Below are 27,754 nucleotides of genomic sequence, written 5' to 3'. Positions count from 1 at the left end.
TACCTCCTTTCGAAGAGTTGGGCTACTTTTCTGGGTGCCTGATGTCCTCTGCCGGCATTCGGAAGTTGTTTTGTGGAATTTACTCGATGTTTAAATGCTCTTTTGATGAATTTGTGGGGGAGAAAGTGTTCTCCCAGTCCTACTCCTCCGCCATCTTGGCTCCTCCTCCCATAACTAAAGAATTTAATATGCCAAATGAAAAAGACACTTTGGAGAAAATTATATTTTCCTTAGCAGCTGATATTGCATAGTTTGGCTTCCTTGTCTCAGCAGATCAATACATATTTGCTCCTGGATGGACCCAGCCTTCAGAAATCCCTTGAAGCACCTGCTCTTGCCCTTTCTTCCTACTTGCTCCACTTTTAACCATAAAGACAAGAGAAACATCCACTGTTAGGGAAAACTTAACTTTTTTAATGTGAGAAATTGAAATTTATGGCTTTGGATTATTGGGATGGCAGTAGTGAAAAGGTCACAACCTGATGAGAGCACTAAGCTTCTTCCTGCAACCTTAGGCTCTCTGGTTAATACATTCCTTGAGAAGTAAAAGTATTTGGGAAATGTTCTTAATTGCTTGGGTGCAAGTGTAGGCATAAATAAGGTCTAGTTTAAATATTAATAATTTAGAATAATGAAGGATTCAGAATATCAGGAATAATTATTTATACTTAATAGCCACTTAGGGCTTCCCAGTTGGCACTAGTGGTAAAGAACCCACCTGTCAATGCAGGAGACATAAGAGACTTGGGTTCAATCCCTGGGTGGGGAAGATCCCTTGGAGGAGGGCATGGCAACCCATTCCAGTATTCTTACCTGGAGAATCCCATGAACAGAGGAGTCTGGAGTGCTACAGTCCATAGGATTTCAGAGTCAGAACTGACGGAAGCAACTGATCACACACGCATATGTGCTAGGTTATGAGGTAGGTATGTTTACATACATATCATATATTTCTCACAACAACCTACAAGGGAGGTATTATTATCTCAATGAGAAATAGTGAGAAAACTGAATCTCAGATAAAGTAACTTTGCCATGCTCACACAGCAAATTTGCAGCTGAGCTTCAACTAAAATATAAAAGACTAATGCCAAAGTCCAAGCTATTAACAATTCCACTATAATGCATGAAAGGAAATCTGTGAATTTTTGCATTTTTGGACTGAGGAAATCAAGAGATGAATGTTTGAAAATGATTTCTGGACTTTTTAATATGAACATATAGCCATGCGATAAATCCACCACATAGAAGAACCACACCTTTGAAAATAACAATACTGTGACCCTAATAGCAGATGCTGCCCAGACAGAGAGCCCTCCTGGGATGGTAGAATATAAACAAAACATACATGGGAGAGAATTTTATATGCTTGTTGTCTATTGTCCTGTAACCTTTTTCTGCTTAGTATATGATAGACTCCTCAAGTCATAATAAGAGTTGAATTTTTTTTACTGTGAATTAAATGTATATATCATTGTGCAGCATGAAGGCAACCTGCCATTCATTATCAAGTGTGGTTTTCACAGAAACTCTGTGAGCCTGACTGGGCAGGTAATAGAACCATCTGCCTTCCTTAAATGCAACCCTATGTTGCAAAGTCAGGAGCAGCCCTGAGTCAATGAATTAAAGGTGAGAGGGTGATGTTCTCCTTAACTGACTTGGGTTCTCAGAAATAGAGGCTATGGTATTTCACACTCTCTGAACCCTGATGTGTTCTCTCTGTTCTCCTCTTGCTTCTTTTTTTTTTTTTTTGTCATTGTGCATATCTTTTCTAATTTCTCCTCTATCCAATCTTTAAGATTTTATTTTAAATTTATTTTATTTATTTTAATAATAAAATTTATTTTATTTTAGTTTAAAATTTTATTTTAAATTCTCCTCTATCAAATCTTTAAGAATTTATTTTAAATTCATTCTTTCTCTGTATTTTATTTTTCTATGCACCCATAAACTTTTGGAAAACAGGTTGAGTGCTGGCTGTTGGTTTGGAGATGAATGCTAGCTAATCCCCAATGAGAAATGTGTTGTAAAGCTTTAGGTGTCTTCTCACTGGAAGTCTAATGGTCTTGTCTACTCTAAGTTTTTAAGTAAGAAACTTTCCCTTAAGTGTATTTAAACTATTGAAAAAGATGATGGGAAGGATCAAGAATAATAAAGATGGAACGACTTTAATACAACCTTGGGTTATTAATGCCTGTGTGCTCAGTTGCTCAGTCGTGTCTGACTCTTTATGACCCTATGCACTTTTGCCTGCAAGACTTCTCTGTTCATGGGATTTCCTGGGCAAGAATACTAAAGTGGGTTGCCATTTCCTCTTCCAGGGGCTCTTCCCAACCCAAGGATAGAACCCGGGTTTCCTGCATCTCCTGCATTGGCAGGCAGATACTTTACTACTGAACCACCCATAACCTCTCAATTGAGAACTATCTTTTGACTTTCTATGTGTCTGGGTATGTACCATGAACTATATACATGTGAATAATGGTGCTTGTTTGTGTGCTGAATCACTTCAGTCTTGTCCAACTCTTTGCAACCCTGTGGACTGTAGCATGCCATGCACCTCTGTCCATGGGATTCTCCAGAGAAAAATACTGGAGTGGGTTGCCATGCCCTCTTCCAGGGGATATTCTTGAGCCAGGAATTGAACTTGTGTCTTGTTTCTCATACATTGCAGGCAGACTCTACCCACTGAGCAACCTGGGTAGCCTGTGAATAATGGTAGTTAATATTAAAGAGCATTTTCATATTATGTAATTCAAGATATTTACCAAAATTTGTATACATCTTCCTTCTTGTTTTCAGCAATTCTTCTAGAGCCAGATAAGTATCTCTGCCCTTGGAGCAGCTTATCCACCTGGTATTGCTGACAGTAGTTATCTTCTATACTTGAATCTCTAGAACACACTTCCCCTGCTCCCCCTCCCCCACCCCAAATCATCAAAATCTCACTATTCAATTGACATATTGTATTCTGCATTCAGTTCAGTTCAGTCGCTCAGTCGTGTCCGACTCTTTGTGACCCCATGAACTTCCAGATGTTCAAGCTGGCAGCACGCCGGGCCTCCCTGTCCATCACCAACTCCTGGAGTTCACTCAAACTCAGGTCCATCGAGTTGGTGATGCCATCCAGCCATCTTATGCTCTGTTGTCCCCTTCTTCTCCTGCCTTCAATCTTTCCCAGCATCAGGGTCTTTTCCAATGAGTCAACTCTTTGCATGAGGTGGCCAAAGTATTGGAGTTCCAGCTGCAACATCAGAACTTCCAATGAACACTCAGGACTGATCTCCTTTAGGATGGACTGGTTGGATCTCCTTGCAGTCCAAGAGTCTTCTCCAACACTACAGTTCAAAAGCATCAATTCTTTGGCGCTCAGCTTTCTTTATAGTCCAACTCTCACATCCATACATGACAACTGGAAAAACTATAGCCTTGACTAGATGGACCTTTGTTGACAAAGTAATGACTCTGCTTTTTAATATGCTGTCTAGGTTGGTCATAACTTTCCTTCCAAGGAGTAAGCATCTTTTAATTTCATGGCTGCAGTCACCATCTGTAGTGATTTTGGAGCCCAGAAAAACAAAGTCAGCCACTGTTTCCACTGTTTCCCCATCTATTTGCCATGAAGTGATGGGACCAGATGCCATGATCTTAGTTTTCTGAATGTTGGGCTTTAAGCCAACTTTTTCACTCTCCACTTTCACTTTCATCAAGAGGCTCTTTAGTTCTTCACTTTCTGCCATGAGGGTGGTGTCATCTGCATATCTGAGGTTATTGATAATTCTCCCTGCAATCTTGATTCCAGCTTGTGCTCCTTCCAGCCCAGCATTTCTCATGATGTACTCTGCATATAAGTTAAATAAACAGGGTGAAAATATACAGCCTTGACGAACTCCTTTTCCTATTTGGAACCAGTCTGTTGTTCCACTTCAGTTCTAACTGTTGCTTCCTGACCTGCATACAGGTTTCTCAAGAGGCAGGTCAGGTGGTCTGGTATTCCCATTTCTTTCAGAATATTCCACAGTTTATTGTAATCCACACAGTCAAAGGCTTTGGCATAGTCAATAAAGCAGAAATAGATGTTTTTCTGGAACTCTCTTGCTTTTTTGATGATCCAGCGGATGTTGACAATTTGATCTCTGGTTCCTCTGTCTTTTCTAAATCCAGCTTGAACATCTGGAAGTTCATGGTTCACGTATTGCTGAAGCTGGACTTGGAGCATTTTAAACATCACTTTACTAGCGTGTGAGATGAGTGCAATTGTGTAGTCGTTTGAGCATTCTTTGGCATTGCCTTTCTTTGGGATTGGAATGAAAACTGACCTTTTCCAGTCCTGTGGCCACTGCTGAGTTTTCAAAATTTTCTGGCATATTGAGTGCAGCACTTGCACAGCATCATCTTTCAGGATTTGAAATAGCTCTACTGGGATTCCATCACCTCCACTAGCTTTGTTCGTAGTGATGCTTCTTAAGCCCCACTTGACTTCACATTCCAGGATGTCTGGCTCTCGGTGAGTGATCACACCATCGTGATTATGTGTGTTGTGAAGATCTTTTTTGTACTGTTCTTCTGTGTATTCTTGCTACCTCTTCTTAATATCTTCTGCTTCTGTTAGGTCCCTACCATATCTGTACTTAATTTAGCCCATCTCTACATGAAATGTTCCCTTGGTATCTCTAACTTTCTGGAAGAAATCTCTAGTCTTTCCCATTCTGTTGTTTTCCTCTATTTGCATTGCTCGCTGAGGAAGGCTTTCTTATCTTTCCCTGCTATTCTTTGGAACTCTGCATTTAAATGGGTATATCTTTCCTTTTCTCTTTTGCTTTTCACTTCCCTTCTTTTCACAGCTATTTTTAAGGCTTCTTCAGACAGCCATTTTGCTTTTTTGCATTTCTTTTCCATGGGAATGGTCTTGATCCCTGTCTCCTGTACAATGTCATGAACCTCCATCCATAGTTAATCAGGCACTCTATCTATCCGATCTAGTCCCTTATGTCTATTTCTCACTTCCACTGTAAAATCTTAAGGGATTTGATTTAGGTCATACCTGAATGGTCTAGTGGTTTTCTCCACTTTCTTCAATTTCAGTCTGAATTTGGCAATAAGAAGTTCATATTCTGATCCACAGTCAGCTCCCGGTCTTATTTTTGCTAACTGTATAGAGATTCTCCATCTTTGGCTGCAAAGAATATAATCAGTCTGATTTTGGTGTCAACCATCTGGTGATGTCTATGTGTAGAGTCTTCTTTTGTGTTGTTGGAAAAGGGTGTTTGCTATGACCAGTGTGTTCTCTTGGCAGAACTCTATTATCCTTTGCCCTGCTTCATTCTGTACTCCAAGGCAAAATTTGCCTGTTACTCCAGGTGTTTCTTGACTTCCTACTTTTGCATTCCAGTCCCCTATAATGAAAAGGACATCTTTTTTGTGTGTTAGTTCTAGAAGGTCTTGTAGGTCTTCATAGAACTGTTCAATTTCAGCTTCTTCAGTGTTACTGGTAGGGGTATAGACTTGGATTACTGTGATATTGAATGGTTTGCCTTGAAAACGAACAGAGATCATTCTATCGTTTTTGAGATTGCATCCAAGTACTGCATTTTGGACTCTTTTGTTGACTATGAGGGCTACTCCATTTCTTCTAAGGGATTCCTGCCCACAGTACTAGATATAATGGTCATCTGAGTTAAATTCACCCATTCCAGTCCATCTTAGTTCGTTGATTCCTAGAATGTCGATGTTCACTCTTGTCATCTCCTGTTTGACCACTTCTAATTTGCCTTGATTTCATGGACCTAACATTCCAGGTTCCTATGCAATATTGCTCTTTATAGCATCGGACCTTGCTTCTATCACCAGTCCCATCCACAACTGGGTGTTGTTTTTGCTTTGGCTCCATCCCTTTATTCTTTCTGAAGTTATTTCTCCACTGATATCCAATAGCATATTGGGCACCTACCAAACTTGGGAGTTCATCTTTCAGTGTCCTATCTTTTTGCCTTTTTATACTGTTCATGGGGTTCTCAAGGCAAGATTTCTGAAGTGGTTTGCCATTCCCTTCTCCAATGGACCACATTCTTTCAGACCTCTCCACCATGACCCATCAATCTTGGGTGGCCCCACATGGCATGGCTTAGTTTCATTGAGTTAGACAAGGCTGTGGTCCCTGTCGTCAGATTGGCCTGTTGTCTGTGATTGTGTTTTCAGTCTGTCTGCCCTCTGATGTCCTCTCTAAGTGCCTACCTTTTTACTTGGGTTTCTTTTACCTTGGATGTGGGTATCTCTTCACGGCTGCTCCAGCAAAGCGCAGCTGCTGCTTCTTACCTAGGACGCTGGGTAGCTCCTCTCGGCCACGCCTGTGCGCTGTCGCAGCCGCCGCGACTATGAGGGTAAAAGTCAATAAAAGCTGTAATAATTCATTGGGATTTTAATGGACTTCCCTGGTGGTTCAGAGGGGAAAGCATCTGCGTACAATGCAGGAGACCCAGGGATTGAACCTGGAAGATCCCCTGGAGAAGGATATCATAACCCACTCTGATACTCTTGCCTGGAAAATCCCATGGACAGAGAAGCCTGGTAGGCTACAGTTCATGGGGTCACAAAGAGTTGGACATGACTGAGAGACTTCACTTTAATTATTCTTTGAGGATAATAAAATTTAGGAAGACCAAAAGAATAGCCTCCTTGGTAACATCATCTTAATTGTTTTAAAGTTATAATGACCAGCTACATAACCAGAAAAATATGAAGAACCAGACCACAAACATAACAGGAATGAATAATCACTTTCCCAAATATAATTTACCATTGTACTAGTCAAATAATCTTTGATTGTTTTTATGTAATATTTATTTATTATTAGGTAGATACATAATTTAATGTTAATAATGGGTAGTGTATGAATACCTCTGGTTAGTTTTGATTTTCACCAAGAAAAATTATTATTTATTTATTTATTTATTTTTTTGGTTAACTTGATCATTTTATCTAGAGTCTGTCTTTCTAGAATAAGAATCAACAGACCTAGCTTTTGGTTTCCAGTTCTTCCAGTTATGTGAACCTGGATGTGGCCTCGTGTTTTTCATGTGAATGATAACCATCTTGGACAAAATGGCCCATATATAATTCCACGACAGCTTTTCATCTCATAATACTGAGAACATGTGCTTTTAGTCACCAAAACCTTGGTCCTTTTTCAGTAATTACTGAGTTTCTTGTCTTCCCCCCATCCTGTGCCTCCACTACAATCCTCTTCATGTCTATCCCATCAATCTTATTCCCTGGTGACTCTCTCCAACTTGATAAGCAGCAGAAATTGGTTGTTCCCTGCACCCTACTCCAAGCCTCAGGTTTCTGGTAACAGAAAGTGTGCACGTTGAGACTATGGACCATTGGATTCAGAGATGATAGTGTAGTCAATATATGTAGATGAGAATAGAAAGACATTCATCCCAATGATGCTGACCCAGAATTGGAGTCAGAATATAGTGACAGACTCAGTCAGTTGTGTAGTCTGTGATGAATGAGGGCACCAGTCAGATGGCCCTTTGAGTGAGAAGGTCTGGAGTTGTACTTCAAAAATGAAAGATATCAGTATACCTGTTCTACTGCATTTCATTAAGTCCTAGATAAATTAACCTCTAGCAGATGTTTTCAGGGACTGCTCTATTCTAGAAGGAGTGATTGAGATGGGTGTCTGCACATAGAGAAACACAACACCATTGTCTGCTTACCCTCTACCTCACATATAAATACTATATGTATTAAAGAACTAACTAACTTTGTATATTATGATTTAAGATCAAGAAGGAATCTCATCTGCCCTCCTATAATGGGACTTATTAGTGTTTGATATTCCTCATATTTTATAATTATAAATAAAAAATATAAAATACAAATTGCCTTGAAGATAAAATACCTAACTAGATTTCAAAGTGAAATTAAGCAGGATAATATCAACTATCGGAATAGGTTATCATGCAGGTGATAATACTTTAAAGCGTAAGGGGGTATCAGTGAACATAAGAGATGACATTAAGGGAAAGCTGAGACACTGATGAATTACTACTTAATATCTCAACTATTCCAAGTGCTGACTTCAATACCTTCACATGTATGAACAGAAAAATGCTTTTGAAGATATTTTACATCATCTGTGGATGCTTTAGATATATACCTTAGCAGAAACTGAAGAAATTCCCCAAATATACATTTATTAGGTCTAGAGAAAGCCTTTCACACCTAGCTGCTGTAGGCTCCATTATGAAAGTCTTACTGAGTTTTGAGTCCAGTTTAGGGATTTTGTAGTCATGAAAAATTATGTGGAAACTAGAGGCACCCAGAATAGCCATGGCCATGATAAAATGTGATGGAAACAGTGGTTGTTTTATTTCTTATTGAAGTCCACATACTTCCCCTGTTTTACTATACTTGTGGGACCTCCAGTTTTACATACCACATTCTCTTTATTTTGTCTCAATCTACAGCTTATCCTGAGATAGGGATAAAAGACAGGAGACTATCAACTCATGTCTCATGTAACTTTCAATCCAGGTGACAATCGACCAGAGAATCATGTTTTCCTCTCATCACTACTTTTTGTCAGTGAATTGTGAGAAAAGTGGATTATGAGAATATATATAAAAACATGATGGAATATTTTGGAAATGAGGAATAGTCAATATCAAAGGTGAAATTTAAATTCTTTACTTATTGGCTATGTCAGATCTTAGTTCTAGCACGTGGGATCTTTGATGCATTATGTGGGATCTTTTGTTGAGATGCATAGAATCTATAGCTGCGACTGCAGAGCACTGGCTCAGTTGCTCCGAGGTATGTGGGATCTTAGTTCCCCAAGCAGGGATCAAACCCCTGTTCCCTGCATGGCAAGGTGTACATCTGACCAGAGGACCACTAGGGAAGTCCCCAGAAGTGATATAAACAGCTGATGAATTCCATGGACACGTTGGAATCTTTTGTGTTTGCCTACTCTGTTAATTTAAGAACAGAATGTTGAAGTGAGAGTATTTGTGATGATAGGTTTGAAGTACATTGCAGCTCAAACATTGTGATGATACTATGTTGAGTGTTGTCTTTTTGTTTGTGTATTTGAGGAATTGGATAATTATATACTTTTCATTCATTATGAGAATACTGAAATCAGAAATTATCATCTCTATAATCACACTTTCCTCTTCATTTTCATATTTATCAGTATTTCAGTGGCAGCCCTGTTAGCTGGATCGATGGATGGAGGGAATCACTCGGTGTCTGAGTTTGTGTTTCTGGGACTCACTCATTCATGGGGGATCCAGCTGCTCCTCCTGGTGTTCTCCTCTGTGCTCTATGTGGCAAGCATGACTGGAAACATCCTCATTGTGTTTTCTGTTACTACTGATCCTCACTTACATTCCCCCATGTACTTCCTACTGGCCAGCCTCTCCTTCATTGACTTGGGAGCCTGCTCTGTCACTTCTCCCAAGATGATCTATGACCTTTTCAGAAAGCATAAAGTCATTTCTTTTGGAGGCTGCATTGCTCAGATCTTCTTCATCCATGTCATTGGTGGGGTGGAGATGGTGCTGCTCATAGCCATGGCCTTTGACAGATATGTTGCCATATGTAAGCCTCTCCACTATCTGAGCATCATGAGCCCGAGGATGTGCATTTTGTTTCTGGCTGCTGCCTGGGCCCTTGGTGTTAGCCACTCACTGTTCCAGCTAGCATTTATTGTTAATTTGCCTTTCTGTGGTCCGAATGTATTGGACAGCTTTTACTGTGATCTTCCTCGGCTCCTCAGACTGGCCTGTACAGATACTTACAGACTTCAGTTCATGGTCACTGTCAACAGTGGGTTTATCTGTGTTAGTTCCTTCTTTATACTCCTCATCTCCTATATGTTCATCCTGTTAACTGTTTGGAAATGGTCCTCAGGTGGTTCATCCAAGGCCCTCTCCACTTTGTCAGCTCACATCACTGTGGTTATTTTGTTCTTTGGTCCAACCATGTTTATCTATACTTGGCCACACCCCAGTTCCCAAATGGACAAGTTTCTTGCTCTTTCTGATGCTGTTCTCACTCCTTTTTTAAATCCAGTCATCTACACATTCAGGAACAAAGAGATGAATGTAGCAATGAAGAGAGCTTTCAGGCCATTCGTGATTTTTAAGAAGATTTCATAAATGATATTAAAAGGATTTTATCCTGATCATTATGTTGCCTGTATCTAGTATTATGAAATTAGCTCTTTCTAGTTCATTAGCTCTAAGTAGAGTGTTACCACACTCTATAAGACTGCTTCTCTTCCCTAAAGAGAGTAAACATTTAGACAAATAAAACCTTAATTCAAAATTTATGTTTATTTATATGGGATTACACACATATGTTCTAATTATAATCATTTCTTTCTAACTAGTTTGTTTACTTCTCTTTTCTTTCAAGATTTTAAACTGATAATTGTTTCAATTTGTCCATATATTTACTTATAATCTACATCTTGAAGTAACCAAGATGCTAATTATTCCATTGATAATCTCCACATTTACCAAGAATGGGTCTTTTTCTCATTCCTTTGGTGAGTTGGATAATCCTCACATGTCATCCAAGTCCTTCAGGTTTATTATATCAATTATCTCTTTGTGATTTTCAGGATATAGATATCTTCTTCAGCAGGAAAATTTTCTGTTAAGATTCTCCCTCAACAAGTTACAAAGTATCTGATTCCAGACTAAGGAAATACCAGTCTCTCTGGCCTCATTGTCTTCTGCCTTTCTGCCTCTTTTCTCACTACTCTTTCTCTTAATTACCAATATTTTTTTACTGGTGACATAAACCCTGTTGGGAAGATTTTCGAAAGCCTAAACAAATGACACTACTGGTTTGCTACTGTTCACATATAGGTATATTCATGAACCAATTATTCATTCTTTTATCTGTCTCCTAAAACTATTCATTTCTCTTTATATATGGCATTGTATTTATTCTGTATCTGGGATTGTTTCTAAGAATACATTGAAGCACCTCAAGATGTATGGCCTGGAGGAGATAGAGATATGAATCAAATATTTTCAATGCAAATTTATAGAACTTTTTGTAGTGCACTGTAAAAATCCAACATTAATTTCCAGTGCTTGCCAAAGTGTCATAAGTCCAGTATAGCCTATTTTTTCCATTTGTGTGCTGTGTGCTAAGTCACTCAGTTGTGCCCAACTCTTTGTGACCCCATGGATTGTATAGACTGCCAGGCTCCTCTGTCCATGGGATTTTTCAGGCAAGAATACTGGAATGGATTGCCATGCCCTCCTCCAGGGGATCTTCCTGACCCAGGGATCAAACGCACGTTTCTTAAGTCTCCTGCATTGGCAGACACTTTCTTTACCACTAGAACCACATGGGAAGCCCCAACATCCAGTCCAGATTCCTTCAAACCTACTCTGTACACAGGGATCCAAGTGATAGTCATAAATATCTAGTCTGTTCATATTACCCTCCTTGGAGGAAGATTTTAAGTTTTCCTTGTCTTCTCATTCTCCTGGAAAGAGTATCCCACTACTTATTTCAGCCTCATCCTGTATAAATCTCCCCTCATTTTCTCTCAGTGTATTTTCAGGTTTCACTCCCAGTGCCTGCTCTGGCCTCAAGGGGAAGCACAGATTGTTTCCCCTTCAGGGAATCTTTTGTCTTCCATTCTTAGTCAACATCTATTTATCATTTAGATTTTAGGTCCAGTTGCTTCTTCAGGAAGTCTTTACTGACTTTGTTGCTTACATCAAATCCTCTATTACAATATGACAGTGTAACTTTCATGTTTGCAATTTTGCATTTGTTTCTGTGATTGTTTATTATCTGCCTCTGCCTCTAGTATATAAAACCTCAAGATGGGAGAACTATCAATCAATTGCACTGGGCACACTCCTGGCAATGGGGTAGTCAATAAATATTAGGATAAGTTAATGAATTAATTTTATGCATCCTTTTGAATACTTTTATGTATTAAAATTTCTCTCTCTATATGATGTTTTATTTCTTTGTGTGTGTGTTTTCTTTTAATAACTTTGAAGGTTTATACTTAGTTTTTTTAAAAAATTTATTTATTTTAATTGGAGGTTAATTACTTTACAATATTGTATTGGTTTCGGCATACATCAACATGAATCTGCCACGGGTATACACGTGTTCCCCATCCTGAACCCCCCTCCCACCTCCCTCCCCGTACCATCCCTCTGGGTCATCCTAGTGCACCAGCCCCAAGCATCCTGTATCATTAATCCAACCTGGACTGGCGATTCGTTTCACATATGATAATATACATGTTTCAATGCCATTCTCCCAAATCAACCCACCCTCTCCCTCTCCCTCTCCCACAGAGTCCAAAAGACTGTTCTATACATCTGTGTCTCTTTTGCTGTCTCACATACAGGGTTATAATTACCATCTTTTTAAATTCCATATATATGTGTTAGTATACCACCCTTATGGCAGAAAGTGAAGAGGAACTCAAAAGCCTCTTGATGAAAGGGAAAGTGGAGAGTGAAAAAGTTGGCTTAAAGCTCAACATTCAGAAAACGAAGATCATGGCATCCGGTCCCATCACTTCATGGGAAATAGATGGGGAAACAGTGGAAACAGTGTCAGACTTTATTTTTCTGGGCTCCAAAATCACTGCAGATGGTGACTGCAGCCATGAAATTAAAAGACGCTTACTGCTTGGAGGGAAAGTTATGACCAACCTAGATAGCATATTCAAAAGCAGAGACATTACTTTGCCAACAAAGGTCCGTCTAGTCAAGGCTATGGTTTTTCCTGTGGTCATGTATGGATGTGAGAGTTGGACTGTGAAGAAGACTGAGCGCCAAAGAATTGATGCTTTTGAACTGTGGTGTTGGAGAAGACTCCTGAGAGTCCCTTGGACTGCAAGGAGATCCAACCAGTCCATTTTGTTTTGGAGAAGTTTCCTTTTGCTTTATTTTGAATAATTTCTATACTAAACATTATGAACTCTCTTTAAGAAAAACTAATTTTTAATTTGTTGGATATTATTTTAATCTATATCTTTCTTTAATTCTTTTAAACTCCATTCTTCTTTTTAGAATATTTAAGCTTCCACTTTTTTCTTCTGTTAGTGATCCTCATTTCTGTCACACTTTCATTTTGTTATTTACTTCTTGAAATTTCCAGTTTATTTTTCGTCACTTCATATTTTCTGTCATTTATTTAATTTGACTCATATTTTCTAAATGTCATTTCAGAAAGAAGATATCTTTACATTTTCACTGAAAATTTGCTTATAATTTTCACTACTTCAAAGCATAACCTTCTATTATGTGTTTGCTGTTTATCTTATGTCATTTTCCCTTTTCTTTCTTATTGAAGTATATTCATACAGGTCATCATTATTTTATAATAGAATCATTATGCTATGAAATATAATTTTATCATTAATCTGTTAATACACTAGATATTTGAAAGGATATCATGAACGAGGAGGAGGTGGGGGTGATTGTGATATATGATAGAAGACAGTTGAGTTTTGGAATGTGGTTTTCAAAATACCTCTCTTTTGTTAGTATGACTCAAGCCTGGGCTGCTGGTCTAAGTACTGACTCAGAGTGGAGTCATATTTGTTAATATTTATCATATATCTTATTATTTGTCTGTTTCTTCTCATTATATAATGGCAATTGTCAGCTGTCTGGATGCTTTCCCCCACTTCTCGCCATGCTATACCATGGCCTAACTATTTCAGAGGTGCTGTATCTGTATCTTTCTCTTTAAGTTCCATTACCCCATCACTTTCTAATGTGAGGGTTCACACATTCTGATATTGCTGTTCAAAGTGAGGATCACTGATTTTATTCTCAACATAGCTACCTCTTTTTGAGAGTACTGAACTTCCTGACTGATTCAAGATCTTTAGAGGCATGCATTTTCTTTTGGTGTTCTTTCTTATCCTATTTCAATTTTTATGGCAAATAGTTTTACTTTGCATGTCATGCCTTGGAATTGTAGGTAGATTTCCTGGTTTTTGTAAGAATGGAGTTCACATTTATATTTCATCTCATTATTTAAAGAAAGAGAGGGAGAAGCATCTCAAGACTGGAATCTTAGACTGAAACTCTGAGTTTATTTACATAATTGAGGTTGACTTACAGTTTTATCTGTTAGGCATGCCTGAAATTTGAATTCACGATCCTGTGCTTCATGAATGTGTTGGGTAAAATTGACTTTTCTATAATTTAAGAAAGAAAGAGAAGAAAAAATTGAGAAAGTCCTAAATTCATATATAGCTCAATCTTATAATATCTGTATAATATCAATAATTTTTCTGAGATTATGTGGTAACAATTATATCTACTTCACAAAATGGTTCTGGGGCTTCAGTAGAATATATATTAAAGTATTATTTTTGAAGTCAATTTAAATCTCGTTTCCTTATATATTCTCTTCTCTTTCTTTTTCATGGAATATTGTGTGGCTTTATTGCTGTGTAATATTCTTCATACTTCTTAATATATTCTGTGTTTAAGTTGAATATTATTGTGATAATCAACATTTTAAAGGACAATTTAAAATGTTACTCTGGAATTCAACTTTAATCATTATAAAGTAAATATTTAAAGGAGCTTTAAAAGGTGGTCAGTAGTTGTTTGTCTAAGAAAGCTGAATGTCTCATTTGTTGTCATTAAAGCTTCTCTGCTTGGCTACAGTGGGAAACCAAAACGACCATGGGTGATAATTCCCAGATCTCTGCAGCACCACTTGGTCACTAACCCCTGGGGTTGTAATTAGCTGTTGCTCTGACTGTTTATATAACTATTTTTATGTGTCTGTAATGATACTGCATAGGATCTGGTTGATTTTGGGAGAACTATATCTATGTGAATTCTTAATGATGCTGTTCTCTTAGTTCCCTTGACAAAACAGGTAGGTGGGAAGGACAGAAATAAAATCCATAGTGAGAAAATTACTGAGCCAAGGTTCTTGTTCCAGGAATGCAAAAACTGAGTTTTCCTCAGCTTGTGGTGATGTTAACCTTCTCTGTGGCAGTTTTTGGCTGGCACGAGAGAAGGAGAATGGATAAGGAATTAGGCTCATGAAGAAGACTCACGTGTATGCATACTTCAAAGAAGAATAATAAAGTTGTAGAAGAATACCACGGAAGACTCAATGTATTGTATGACTACAAGTTTCCCAAGTGATGGTCCTTATTTTAAAATATTTATTTTTTTGGTCTCATGTGCTTTTCTTCCTGGCCTGTGGTTTATGGTCAGTCTTGACTGTCTGGTTGTACTGTCCAATGACCAGAAACCTTTTACACCTTTGTAACCTCCTTCTTCACTTGCCATTTCACTTCTCAGCCCTTTTCGCCCTAATAGTTAAAGTGGTTTTTTTTTGGTTGATTTCAAGCTGCTGAGCATTGCTGGTGTGTGTTACAACAGAGTAGTTTGTAAGTTCTCTGCAATCTTTGTTATCCAGCCCCTAATGGGGACCTTTCATTAACTCTATCTTAAACAACTCTATCACATCTATTATATTATTCATACCTTAATGAACCTGTTTGATGTTTATAATGTGTACCTATGAAATACTAGGCTGAAATCACCCAGTTGCAAAGTAGAAACATGTCAGATGATATCTCAGTTTTCTTACATTACTTCTCTTTTTATCATCCCCCTTTCTTCACTGTCATAGAATTTCTCTACTGCCTCCTTTTGTTCTGTTTTCATCCTTTGTTCTTGATTCACTGTTGTGTTTTGGCTTCTCTGGCTCACAGCCAATTGTCCTGTCTCCATGACTGTTCTGCCTAGCTCATTGGCTCCTTTGCTTCCTTCACACTGTCAGTGTGATGTTCTACATGGTGGGATCTTTGCTTTATTTCCTTTTTATTTTTTTCCTCTATACTCTTTCCCTCAGAAAACTTACTCACTCTTATACATTCATTTATTACACTTACATGGATTACTATACAGTTATGTCTTGAATCTATGCTTCTTTCCATGTATCCTGTCTGATATTTCAACCTGGACATCTCACTGATAGCATTTCTCAACTCGCTGCTTTTGTTCTGTTTTCATCCTTCATTCTTTTTTTTTTTAATAGACAAAAATTTATTCTATTTCTATACCATCACAGTAAACATATCAAAATGAAATTGGTTCCATTCATAATAGCATCAAAATGGGTAAGGTACTTAGAAATAAATTTAACAAAAGAAGTACAAAGTTCATCCTCTGAAACTGAAAAAGTTGTTGAAAGAAATTAAAGAAAACATGTATGCCTGTGGCGGATTCACTTCAATATATGGCAGAACCAATACAGTATTGTAAAGTTTAAAAACAAAACAAAATCAAAAAAAAAAAAGAAAATCTCAATAAATGAAAACACTTCCCACGTTCATGGATTGGAAAACTTAATATTGTTAAGATGCCAATACTCTCCAAATTGATCTATAGATTCAACATAACCCCTATCAAAATCCCAGCTAATTTCTTTGTAAAAATTAACAAAATCTGAAAATTAGTATAGAAATGAATGTTCTTCTTTAAAAAAAGAAGAGGACACATACTTCTTAATTTCAACACTGACTGCAAAGCTGCAGTAATCAACACAGTGTGGTACTGGTATGAAGAGAGATTATATAGATCAATAAAATATCTTTAAAAATTCAGAAATAAATCCTCACATTTATCATCAATCAATTTTTGGCAAGGATGCCAAAATATTGAGTTAACGGGGAAGGGGAAGAATAATTTCTTCAACATATGGTGAGGACAGCTGGAGACCCACCTATCTCACCCCAGTCAGACATCTACCTCACACTCTATATGAAAAATAATTCAAAATGGGTCAAAGACCTGAATATAATAGCTTAAGCTTTAAAACTCCTAGAAGAAAATATAGACATAAATCTTTTTGGCCCTAGATTAGGCACTGATTTCTTAGATATGCCACCAAAAGCACAAACAAAAAGAAGAAAACCATAAACTGGACATCACCAAAATTAAACACTTTTATGTTTCTTTTTTTTTTTTAATTTTATTCTATTTTCAAACTCCACATAACCGTATTAGTTTGCCAAACATCAAAATGAATCCGCCACAGGCATACACGTGTTCCTCATCCTTCATTCTTGATTCACTGTTGTGTTTTGGCTTCTCTGGCTTAGAGCCAATTAACCTCCTACCTCCATGACTGTTCTGCCTAACTCATTGGCTCCTTTGCTTCCTTTCACACTCTCAGAGTGCAATGTGAAACTGTCACTTGCTTAATGTAAATGTGATAATCTCTTTTCTCCATCATCACAAATTCCATGTCCAGCTATCTTCTTTTTAAAAATGAATCCATGACTATTCTATTCATGCATACATCTTGGTGTCATCTTTGAATTCTCTCTCTTTCATGTTCACATCAACTTTAATCAGTCACCAATTCCTTTGGGTTTTTACTTCCCAGTATTTCTGTGTCCTATATTTATATTCTTATAGATAAAACTGTGTAGTCCTGATGCTTCTCCATGGCCTCCCTGATCTGTTTATTTCATCATTTTCTTAAGGGATTCCTTACCTCCATTTTTTTTTTAACCTTTGATTGACCTGTTCCAGTTATGGTTGGAGTATTTTCCCTAATGACTGACCTAATCATCAGTTCCTTGCTCCCAATCCTTCATTGTCCCTCTACACTTATTTAATAATTCTTTTTTTTATTTAATAATTCTTAAATAGATTAGTTCTCAGTGTCAGGCAGAAACTAATCTTTACCAGTTTTCTCCTCTTCTCCAAAGCAACATTTGTGCTGTAGACAAACTGCATGCTTCACTGTTAACTCAATGAATACCAAACTTAACTACTTTTAATGTTTTGTTGTTGTTGTTCAGTTGCTAAGTTGTGTTTGACTCTTGCCACCCTACGTACTGCAGCACACCAAGCTTCCCTGTCCTTTACTATCTCCTGGAGTTTGCTCAAATCCATGTCCATTGAGTTGGTGATGCTATCTAACCATCTCATTGTCTGCCACCCTCTTCTCCTTCTGATTTGAATCTTTCAGCATTAAAGTCTTTTTCAGTGAGTCACCTCTTCGAATCAGGTGATCAAAGTATTGGAGCTTCAACTTCAGCATCAGTCCTTCCAGTGAACATTCAGGGTTGATTTCCTTTAGGACTGACTGGTTTGATCTTGCATTCCAAGGGACCATCTTCTTTAAATGAAATTTTAGTTTCTATGTTTGTGTATTATGATATTTACCATCTCTAAAGCTATACACAAATGTCACATTTGCTGTGCTGCCTTTTCTCGTCACTGTAGTTACTTTCCCTACTCTTCTCATATATTAGAGAATCTGTTCCATGTCTGTGACCTCATCACACAATGATGTATATTTATATACATGTTAGATAAGGATCGAACTTGTACAACATTGGCCTTTCTTGAGACCTGGCACATAGAAAGCAAATCTATTTTAAATTAGCAAATAAATGAGAAATTAAGAATGATAAGACGACTTTGGTCTTAAGTAAACATCTGACTTTATAACGCACCTAAATGACCTCTGTTTTCTCAAATTGCGTAGTTAAATTGGAGGTCAAAACTAAAGAATTCAATATGTCTAACTCCGAGAGTCGGTGATGGATAGGGAGGCGTGGTGTGCTGCAATTCATGGGGTCGCAAAGAGTCAGACACGGCTGAGCGACTGAACTGAACTGAATTGAAAAAAGCAGTTTGGAGAATATTGTATTTTCCTGAACAACTGGTACTGTATAGTTTGGCTTCCTTGCCTCAGCTCAATACATATCTGCTCCTGGATGGACACAGCCTTTAGAAACCCCTCAAAACACCTGCACTTCTCCTTTCTTCCTTCTTGACTCACTTTTATCCTTAAACATTAAAGAAATATCCAGTATTGTCTGAAGTGGTCAAGAAAAACTTAACTTTTTAAATGTGAGGAATTCAAATTTATGACTTTGGATTATAGGGATTGCAGTAGTTGAAAGGGTCACAGCCTAAGCAGAGCACTAAGCTTCTTCCTACATCCCCCAGGCAGTCTTTGGTTAATATCTCTCCTGAAGAGTACACTTATTTGGGAAATACACTTAAGTCATTGGGTACAAGTGTAGACATAAAAATTTATAAAACAAGATCTAGGTCCAATACATTAGAATAATGAATGATTCAGATATTTGGGAATATTGTCAATCTTTGAAAGCTACGATGTAAATAGTCCTTACTATATAATAAGTACTATTTATTGTGTCATACTATGTGCTAGGTACTGAGGCAGGTATGGTTACATACATATATCATTTATTTCCCACAACACCCTGCAAGGGAGGTATTCTTATCTCTTTGCTAATAATGACAAAACTGAAGCTCAGAGAGGTCAGATAACTTTGTCATTCTCACAACGTGTCACAGCAAGTGAGCAACTGAGCCTCAATGAAAGAAAAAAAAATTCCTGGTTGACATCAGAGCCCAAGCTATTAACTCTTTTACTGTAAGGCATGAAAGGAAATATGTGACATTTTGTAATTGTAGGACTGAAGATAGAGATGAAAATTTGGAAATTATTTCTGGACTTTTGATATGAGCATATATCCATGTGAAAAAACTACGATATAGAAGAACCACATGTTGAAAATAACTGTACTCTAACCTGCAATAGTAGAAGCTGACAGGGCAGAGAGCCCTCCCGGGATAGTAGAATATACAGAAAATGTACATGGGGAGAATTTCATATGTCTGCTGTGTATTGTCCTATATACCTTTTTCTGCTTAGTATATGCTAGACTCCTCAAGTCATAATAAGAGTTGAATTTCTACTGTGAATTACATGTGTATATCATTGTGCAGCATAAAAGGCAACATGTCCATTCATTACCAAGTGTGATTTTCATAGAAACTTTGTGAGCCTGACAGGGCAGGTGATAGAAGCATCTGCCTTCCTTGAATGCAATCCAATGTTGCAAAGTCAGGAGCAGCCCTGAATCAGTGAATTAAAGGTGAGAGGGTGATGTTCTCCTTAACTGACCTGGGTTCTCAGAAATACAGGCTATGGTATTTTGTACTCTCTGAACTCTGATGTGCTCTTTCTCTTTTCTCCTCTTGCTTCTATTTTGTCATTTTGCACATCTTTTCTAATTTCTCCTCTATCCAGTCTTTAAGATATTTTAAATATTTTAAATTTATTTGTTCTCCTTTCTCTCTATTTTACTTTTCTATATATCTCAGATTATTCTATATACTTCCTGAAAATAAGTCGAGTGCTGACTGTAGGTATGGAGATGACATGTTAGCTAATCCCAATGAGAAATATGTTGTGAAGCCTTAGGTGCCTTCTCACTGGGAGACTACTTGTCATGACTCCTATATGTTTTTAAATGAGAAACTTTCCCTTAAGGATGTTGAAACTATTGAAAAAGTGGTGGAGAGAATCAAGAATAAACAAAAAGAATAATAAAGATCATTGACCTGTAGTCATGGCTTTAATAAGGCTGTTGTTGTTAATATAACCTCACAGTTGAGAACTAATTGTTGACTTCTGTATGTATCTGGGTATATAATATGAGCTATATACACATGAATAATGGTAGGTAATATTAAAAGGCACCTTGATATTAATTAATTCAAGGTATTTCTTTCTCTTTCTATTTAGCTTTCACTAATTCTTATAGAGTCAAATAAATATCTATACCCTGGGAGCAGCCTTCCCCCCTGCTGTTGCTGACACTAGTAATCTTCTATTATTGAATGTCTAAATCACATTCCAAATATTTATCTTGCTATTCACTTGACATGTGTTATATCCACATTAGACAGTATTTGTTATGTGTTCAATTTATGTGTTTTCAACTGTTTTCCCAGCTCTTTGATTTATAGGAATTTGTAAAAAAAAAAAAGTTCTTATGAACAAAATTGTCAATAATAGCTAGTATGTTTACATTATAGCTAGTGAGTTTAATTGACCTTCTTTAAGGATAATAAAATTTAGGAAGACCAAAAGAAAGGTCTCTTTAGAGACAACAACTTAAGTGTTTTACAGTTGTAATGACCAGTTGCATAACCAGCAAAAAAGACACATCAGTATAGAAATATATTAGCAGTGAATAACCACTTTCCCAAATATAATTTTCTATTTTACTAGTCAAATAATCTTTAACTAGGCACTCACTTTATATACTTTATTTATTATTACACTAATTATATAATTTAGTGTTAATAATGGACATTGTATGGAAATAGTGTTTTGTGGATTTTTATTTTGCTTGATTATTTTCTCCAGAGTCTATCTTTCTTGGAATAAGAGTCAAGAGCTCTAGGTTCTGGTCCCCAATTCTTCTAGTTGGGTGAACCTGGTTGGGGGTCTCATGTTTTTCATGTGATTGATAATCACCTTGGACAAAATGGCCCATAAATAATTCCATGAAAAATTTCCATCCATGCTGAGCACATATTCTTTTCCTCACCAAAGCTTTGAAGGTTTTTCAACAGTTACTAAGCTTCTTGCCCCCATCCTGCCCCCACCATGCCTCCATTAGTTTCCCATGTACATCCATCCCATCAGTCCTCTCCCCTGCTGATTCTCTCTGCCCTGATGAACAGGAGATAGTGGTTATTCCCTGTCCACTACTCCAAGCCTCAGGTTTATGGTAACACTGTGCGCCTTGAGACTGTGGACTATTGGACTGGGATGTGATAGCATAGTCAGTTCATGTAGATGAGAGTAGAAAGACATTCATGCCAGTGGTGGTGACCCAGAATTGGGGTCCGAACATAGTGAGAGCTTCTGTCAGGTTTGCAGACTGGGATGAATGAGAGCATCAGTCAGATGGCCCTTTGAATGAGAAGGTCTGGAGTTGTATATTTGATATTCCTATTTTATAATTGTAAATCGAAAGTATGAGATACAAATTGCCTTTAAGATTAAATATCTGAACAGATTTCCAAGCCAAGTAAGCAGGATAATATCAACCATTAGAAGAGGCAGTACTGAGTACTTTTAAGGACAGAGGGATCTCAATGGACTTAAAGGTAACAACAAACTGAGGCACTGATGAATTACAAATTAATATCTCAACTATTTCGAGTGCTGACCTCAGTACCTTCACATGTATGGACAGAAAGCAAATGTTTTCAGATACTTTACTTCATCTGTGACTTTAGGAATATACCTTAGCAGAAACTGCAGAAATCCCTCAAATACACATTTATTAGGCCTGGAGAAAGCCTTTCACACTTAGCTGCTGTAGGCTCCATTATGAAAGCCTTACTGAGTATTGAGTCCAGTTTAGTTATTTGTAGCCATGAAAAATTATGTGGAAACTAGAGGCACCCAGAATAGCCATGAATATGATGAAATGTGATGGAAAACTGTGTTTGTTTTATTTACTAGAATCTGCATACTTCTCCTGTCCTGTTGTACTTGCAGGGCCTCCAGTTTTACATATCCTAGTATTTTCTTAATCTACAGTCTATTCTAATCTACAGTCTATCCTAATTCAGTATCTATTCATGTCTTATGTCCCATTCACTCCAGGTGACAATTGACCAGTCAATGTTTTCCTCTCATCACTACTTTTTGTAAATTGTGAGAAAAGTGGATTATGAGATATACATAAAAGCATGATGGGATATTTTGGAAATGTGGAATAATCAGTATCAGAAGAGATTTAAATAGCTGATGAAGTCATGGACACTTTTGTTCTTGCCTAATGTGTTAATTTGAGAGCAGAGCATTGAAGTGTGAGTATTGATGATGTTTGAAGTATGTTGCAGCCCACACTTTGTGATGATATAATGTTAATTATTATTTTTTTTTGTATATTTGATGAAGTGGATAATTACATACTTTTCATTCATTATGAGGATGTTGAAAAATCAGAAATTATCTTCTCCATAATCACACTTTCCTCCTCATTTTCATAGTTATCAGTATTTCAGTGGCAGCCCTGTTGGCTAGATTGATGGATGGAGGGAATCACTCGGTGGTGTCTGAGTTTGTGTTTCTGGGACTCACTTATTCATGGGAGTTCCAGCTGCTCCTCCTGGTGTTCTCCTCTGTGCTCTATGTGGCAAGCATGGCTGGGAACATCCTCATTGTGTTTTCTGTGACTACTGATCCTCACTTACATTCCCCCATGTACTTCCTACTGGCCAGCCTCTCCTTCATTGACTTGGGAGCCTGCTCTGTCACTTCTCCCAAGATGATCTATGACCTTTTCAGAAAATGTAAAGTCATTTCTTTTGGAGGCTGCATTGCTCAGATCTTCTTCATCCATGTCATTGGTGGGGTGGAGATGGTGCTGCTCATAGCCATGGCCTTTGACAGATATGTTGCCATATGTAAGCCTCTCCACTATCTGAGCATCATGAGCCCGAGGATGTGCATTTTGTTTCTGGCTGCTGCCTGGGCCCTTGGTGTCAGCCACTCACTGTTCCAGCTAGCATTTATTGTTAATTTGCCCTTCTGTGGTCCGAATGTATTGGACAGCTTTTACTGTGATCTTCCTCGGCTCCTCAGACTGGCCTGTACAGATACTTACAGACTTCAGTTCATGGTCACTGTCAACAGTGGGTTTATCTGTGTTAGTTCTTTCTTTATACTCCTCATCTCCTATATGTTCATCCTGTTAACTGTTTGGAAACACTCCTCAGGTGGTTCATCCAAGGCCCTCTCCACTTTGTCAGCTCACATCACTGTGGTTATTTTGTTCTTTGGTCCAACCATGTTTGTCTATACATGGCCGCACCCCAATTCCCAAATGGACAAGTTTCTTGCTCTTTTTGATACGGTTCTCACTCCTTTCTTGAATCCAGTTATTTACACATTCAGGAATAAAGAGATGAAAGCAGCAATGAAGAGAGTATGCAAACAGCTAGTGATTTATGGGACGATTTCATAAATGATGTGATGAAGTCTTCTCACCAACCATAAGGTAGCTTTATGCTTCTGTCTTTGGTATTTGTGATCAGGAATTTGAAGCATCAGATTTTGCTTTGAGTGCTGTCAGATCTGTAACTTATTTCTAAATGATAAATATATTTATTCCTGTGAGCCATTAAACACTGTACCTCTGTATCTATGTAAGTCCAATTTAATTACTTTCAGCAGTGTTTTCAGTTTTTGGTGAATAAGACTTGCATATCTTATTTTGAGATTCATCCTAAAATTTCCATATTTTTGATATGGTTATAAATTGTACTGTTGGGGTTTAATGTAGAATTGTTTGTTGTTAATATATAGAAACACAACAGACTTTTGTTTATTAACATTATGTCCTGCACATTTACAAAACATTACTTCTACTACTTTTTTACAGATTAAGCAGGATTTTCTTCATACATGAGAATTTCATTGGCAAATAAAGACATTTTTCATCTTTTATTCTGGTGTGGATTTAATTTATTCATTTTTGTTGCCTTATTCATTCACTTAGCAAAGTCAAATGGTACAGTGTTAAATAGAAGTGGTTGCATTGGACATCAATAACTTGTTCTTACTCTTTTGAAAAAAGCATTAAGTCTTTCATCAATTAAAGATGATGCCAGTTGTAGGTTTTTAGATGCCCTGTTGATATGATTTTTTCTTAAAAATATTTTATAGAATTTACCCAATGAAGTCATTTGGGCTAGGAGTTTTCTTTGCAAAATGTTTTCAACTAGAAATTTGATTTTTGGTAGTTTTTGTCTTCTAAGAAACTTTTACATTCATCTGTGTTTTCAGATTTTTTTGAAATAAGTTCTTTGTAATATTTCCTTACTATCTAATTAATATATCTATAAGATTTGCAATGTTTTTCTCTCTTACTGTATATATTGGTAGCTTGTATCTATTCTTTTTTAAAAAAAATGTTTTCTAAATTGTGTTTCCTCTTTTTTATCTTATCAGCATGGCTAGAAGTTATTCAGCTTTCTTGATGTTCTCCCATTTTATTTTCATTGATTTTTCTCTATTGTTTTGTTTTCCCTTTTATTAATTTTTATTTTTATTGTTTATATTCTCCTTTATTTTTCTAATTTAGAGGGAAACCATAGTCATTCATAATGAGACCTTTCTTCTTTTCTAATACAAGATTTTAATTATCTTAATTTCCCTCTAAGCCACTGCTTTAACTGTTTCACATAATTTTTTTTTACATATCTTGTTTCCTGTCATTCAGTTCAGAATACTTTCTAATTTTTATTTTTGCATTTTTTTAAATTTTATTTTTAAACTTTACAATATTGTATTGGTTTTGCCAAATATTGAAATGAATACACCCCAGGTATACATGTGTTCCCCATCCTGAACCCTCCTCCCTTCTCCCTCCCCATACCATCCCTCTGGGTCATCCCAGTGTACCAGCCCCAAGCATCCAGTAACCCTAATTTTTAATTTGAAACACATTAGTTATAATTTCCATGGAAAATTTCCAGATATCATTCCATTATTGAGTTTAATTTATTTGCCTTTTAATCAGTAACCTAGTTTGCAGGATTTGAATATTTTTAAATTTGTGGAGACTTGTCTTATGGTGCATAAGACAGCAGGTTCCTATCTTTCCTCATATTGAGTGCTGAACAACCTACAGAGCCTGGTCTACTGGGACAGCTCAGAACCTAAGAAAGGGGAGGACATTCAGTTACAGCTAGTGCTGCCCTGTGAGACTGGGGATAAACACAGAACTGAACTTTTTACTCCAGGAAGGAGGAAAGGAAGCAAAGGGAGCCTAATTCTTAGAAATTCAGAGTGTCTTCTGGGTGAAGCGAACAACAGAGGATGAGATGGTTGGATGGCATCGCCAACTCAATGGACATTGAGTAAACTCCAGGAGTTGGTGATGGACAGGAAGGCCTGGCATGCTGCAGTCCATGGGGTCACAAAGAGTTGTACACGACTGAGTGTACTGAACTGAACTGAATTATCTATTTTGCTCATGCTAAGTGCTAAGATATTGGAAGAGCTCAGTCTTGTGGACCAGCTAATAAGAAAGAAAAGGGGTGAATGTCCTCCAACAGCTGGCATTGTTCTGTGAAATTGGGAAAAAAACAGAAAGCTGTGGCTTTTCCTCCAGGGAACTAGGCAGGAAATAATGGGAACGTTGTCCTCAAAAACATTAAAGCACACACTCCAAGGAATTGGTCTCTATCTTCATATTGAGTGCTTCTGACTCTATGGGCTAGTTGAAACAAGCCCATAAAGCCTGGGAGAGAAAGCTGCTTCTTCAAATGATTAAATAACAAAGTGAATCTACAAGGAAACATAAAGAATCATGATTCAAGGAAGAAAACAAACTTCTAACTCATTTAAAAGAAATGGATATTTGTGAATTGCTGACAAATAATTCAAAATAATCATCCTAAATAAACTCAGTGAACTCCAAGATAACATGGTAGACAACCAATGAAATTGAGAAAGCAATACTTAAATAGAATATCAACAGAGATAGATGTAATAGAGAAAAGGACCAAACAGAAATACTGGTGCTAAAGAATACAGTAACTAAATGGAAAAATTCCTAGAGAGGTTCAAACTCAGATTTGATCAAGCGGAGAAAAGAATAAATTTGAAAATAGATCATTTGAACTTATTCTGACAGAGAAACAAAAATTAAAAGATAAAAAGAGTGAAGAAGGCCAAATGAGACTATGAGACTACATCAGAAGAAGCTATATAACATTGTGAGATACCCAGCAGGAGTAGAAAGAAGAAGGGACAGAAAGCATATTTAAATAAATAATGGCTGAAAACTTGCCAAATGCATGGAAGAAAATGGACATCCAGAATCATGGGACCCAAAGGGATACAAATAGGTTAAAAGTAAAAAGATTTACACTAAGGTTTACATTAGAAGCATCTTGTTAAATGTCAAGGACAAAAAGAGAACTTTGAAAGCAGAATTCGGAGCATGGCTTATTTCAATCAAGGAAGCCTCCATAGGACTGTCGATGGATTTTTCAGTAGAACATTTGCAGGCCAGGAGAAAATGGATGAGTATATTCCAGGCTCTAAAAATTAAAACTGCCAAATGAAAATACTACACTTGATAAAGCTGTCCTTCAAAAATGAAGAGATAGACTATCTCAGATAAAACAAAGTAGAGAGTTCATCATCACTAGATTTGCCTTACAAGAAATGCTAAAGAGAGTTCCTTAAGGTGAAACAAAGGAATTATTTAGCAAGATGAAAAAAGTGAAAGTGTAAAACTCACTGGTAAAAGTAAATATATAGTCAAGTACAGAATATGCTAATACTGTAATGAAAGTGAAAGTGAAGTTGTTCAGTTGTGTCTGACTCTTTGTGACCCCATGGACTGTAGCGCACCAGGCTCCTCCGTCCAGGGGATTCTCCAGGCAAGAATACTGGAGTGGGTTGCCATTTCTTCTCCCGGGGATCTTCCTGACCCAGGGATCGAACCCAGGTCTCCTGCATTGCAGGCAGACGCTTTAACCTCTGAACCACCAGGGAAGCCCTAATACTGTAATGGTGATGCATAAATAATTTTCAACTCTATCATAAAAATTAAAAGGTAAAAGCAATAAATATAACTAACTATAGTAACTTAATGGGTACTCTTAATATAAAAAGATTCGTGAAACTGATAACATAAAGTGTGTCAGATGGAAGGTGGAAGTAAAAATGAAGAACTTTTGTATGTAATCAAAGTTGTCATCAACTTAAAATAGACTGTTACAACTGTAAGATGTATTTTGAAAGCCTCATAGTGGTGGTTTAGTGGCTCAGTCATGTCCACATGTCCATGTGAAAGTGAAGTTGTTCAGTTGTGTCTGACACT

At 37.2% G+C, this 27,754-nt stretch overlaps 2 protein-coding genes across 2 annotated transcripts; both read left to right on the top strand.

Moving 5' to 3' along the window:
- Positions 1 to 9,227: 9,227 nt before the first annotated feature.
- On the top strand, positions 9,228 to 10,172 carry LOC129620544 (olfactory receptor 4F3/4F16/4F29-like). Its single transcript, XM_055536359.1, has one exon. The coding sequence runs from the start codon at positions 9,237 to 9,239 to the stop codon at positions 10,170 to 10,172; it is 936 nt and encodes a 311-aa protein (XP_055392334.1). The 5' UTR covers positions 9,228 to 9,236.
- Positions 10,173 to 22,933: 12,761 nt separating this feature from the next.
- LOC129620543 (olfactory receptor 4F3/4F16/4F29) lies at positions 22,934 to 23,881 on the top strand. The gene has a single exon (XM_055536358.1). The coding sequence runs from the start codon at positions 22,943 to 22,945 to the stop codon at positions 23,879 to 23,881; it is 939 nt and encodes a 312-aa protein (XP_055392333.1). The 5' UTR covers positions 22,934 to 22,942.
- The last annotated feature ends 3,873 nt before the right edge of the window (positions 23,882 to 27,754 follow it).

This window comes from Bubalus kerabau, chromosome 10 (assembly GCF_029407905.1).
Source record: "Bubalus kerabau isolate K-KA32 ecotype Philippines breed swamp buffalo chromosome 10, PCC_UOA_SB_1v2, whole genome shotgun sequence".
In the NCBI taxonomy this organism is placed as follows: Eukaryota; Metazoa; Chordata; class Mammalia; order Artiodactyla; family Bovidae; genus Bubalus; species Bubalus kerabau.
This window is presented reverse-complemented; position numbering and strand designations above follow the sequence as displayed.

What these genes read in the sequence shown, in the direction of transcription:
- LOC129620543 (XM_055536358.1), top strand. Translation starts at nt 22,943, where the DNA reads ATGGATGGAGGGAATCACTCGGTGGTGTCTGAGTTTGTGTTTCTGGGA.
- LOC129620544 (XM_055536359.1), top strand. Translation starts at nt 9,237, where the DNA reads ATGGATGGAGGGAATCACTCGGTGTCTGAGTTTGTGTTTCTGGGACTC.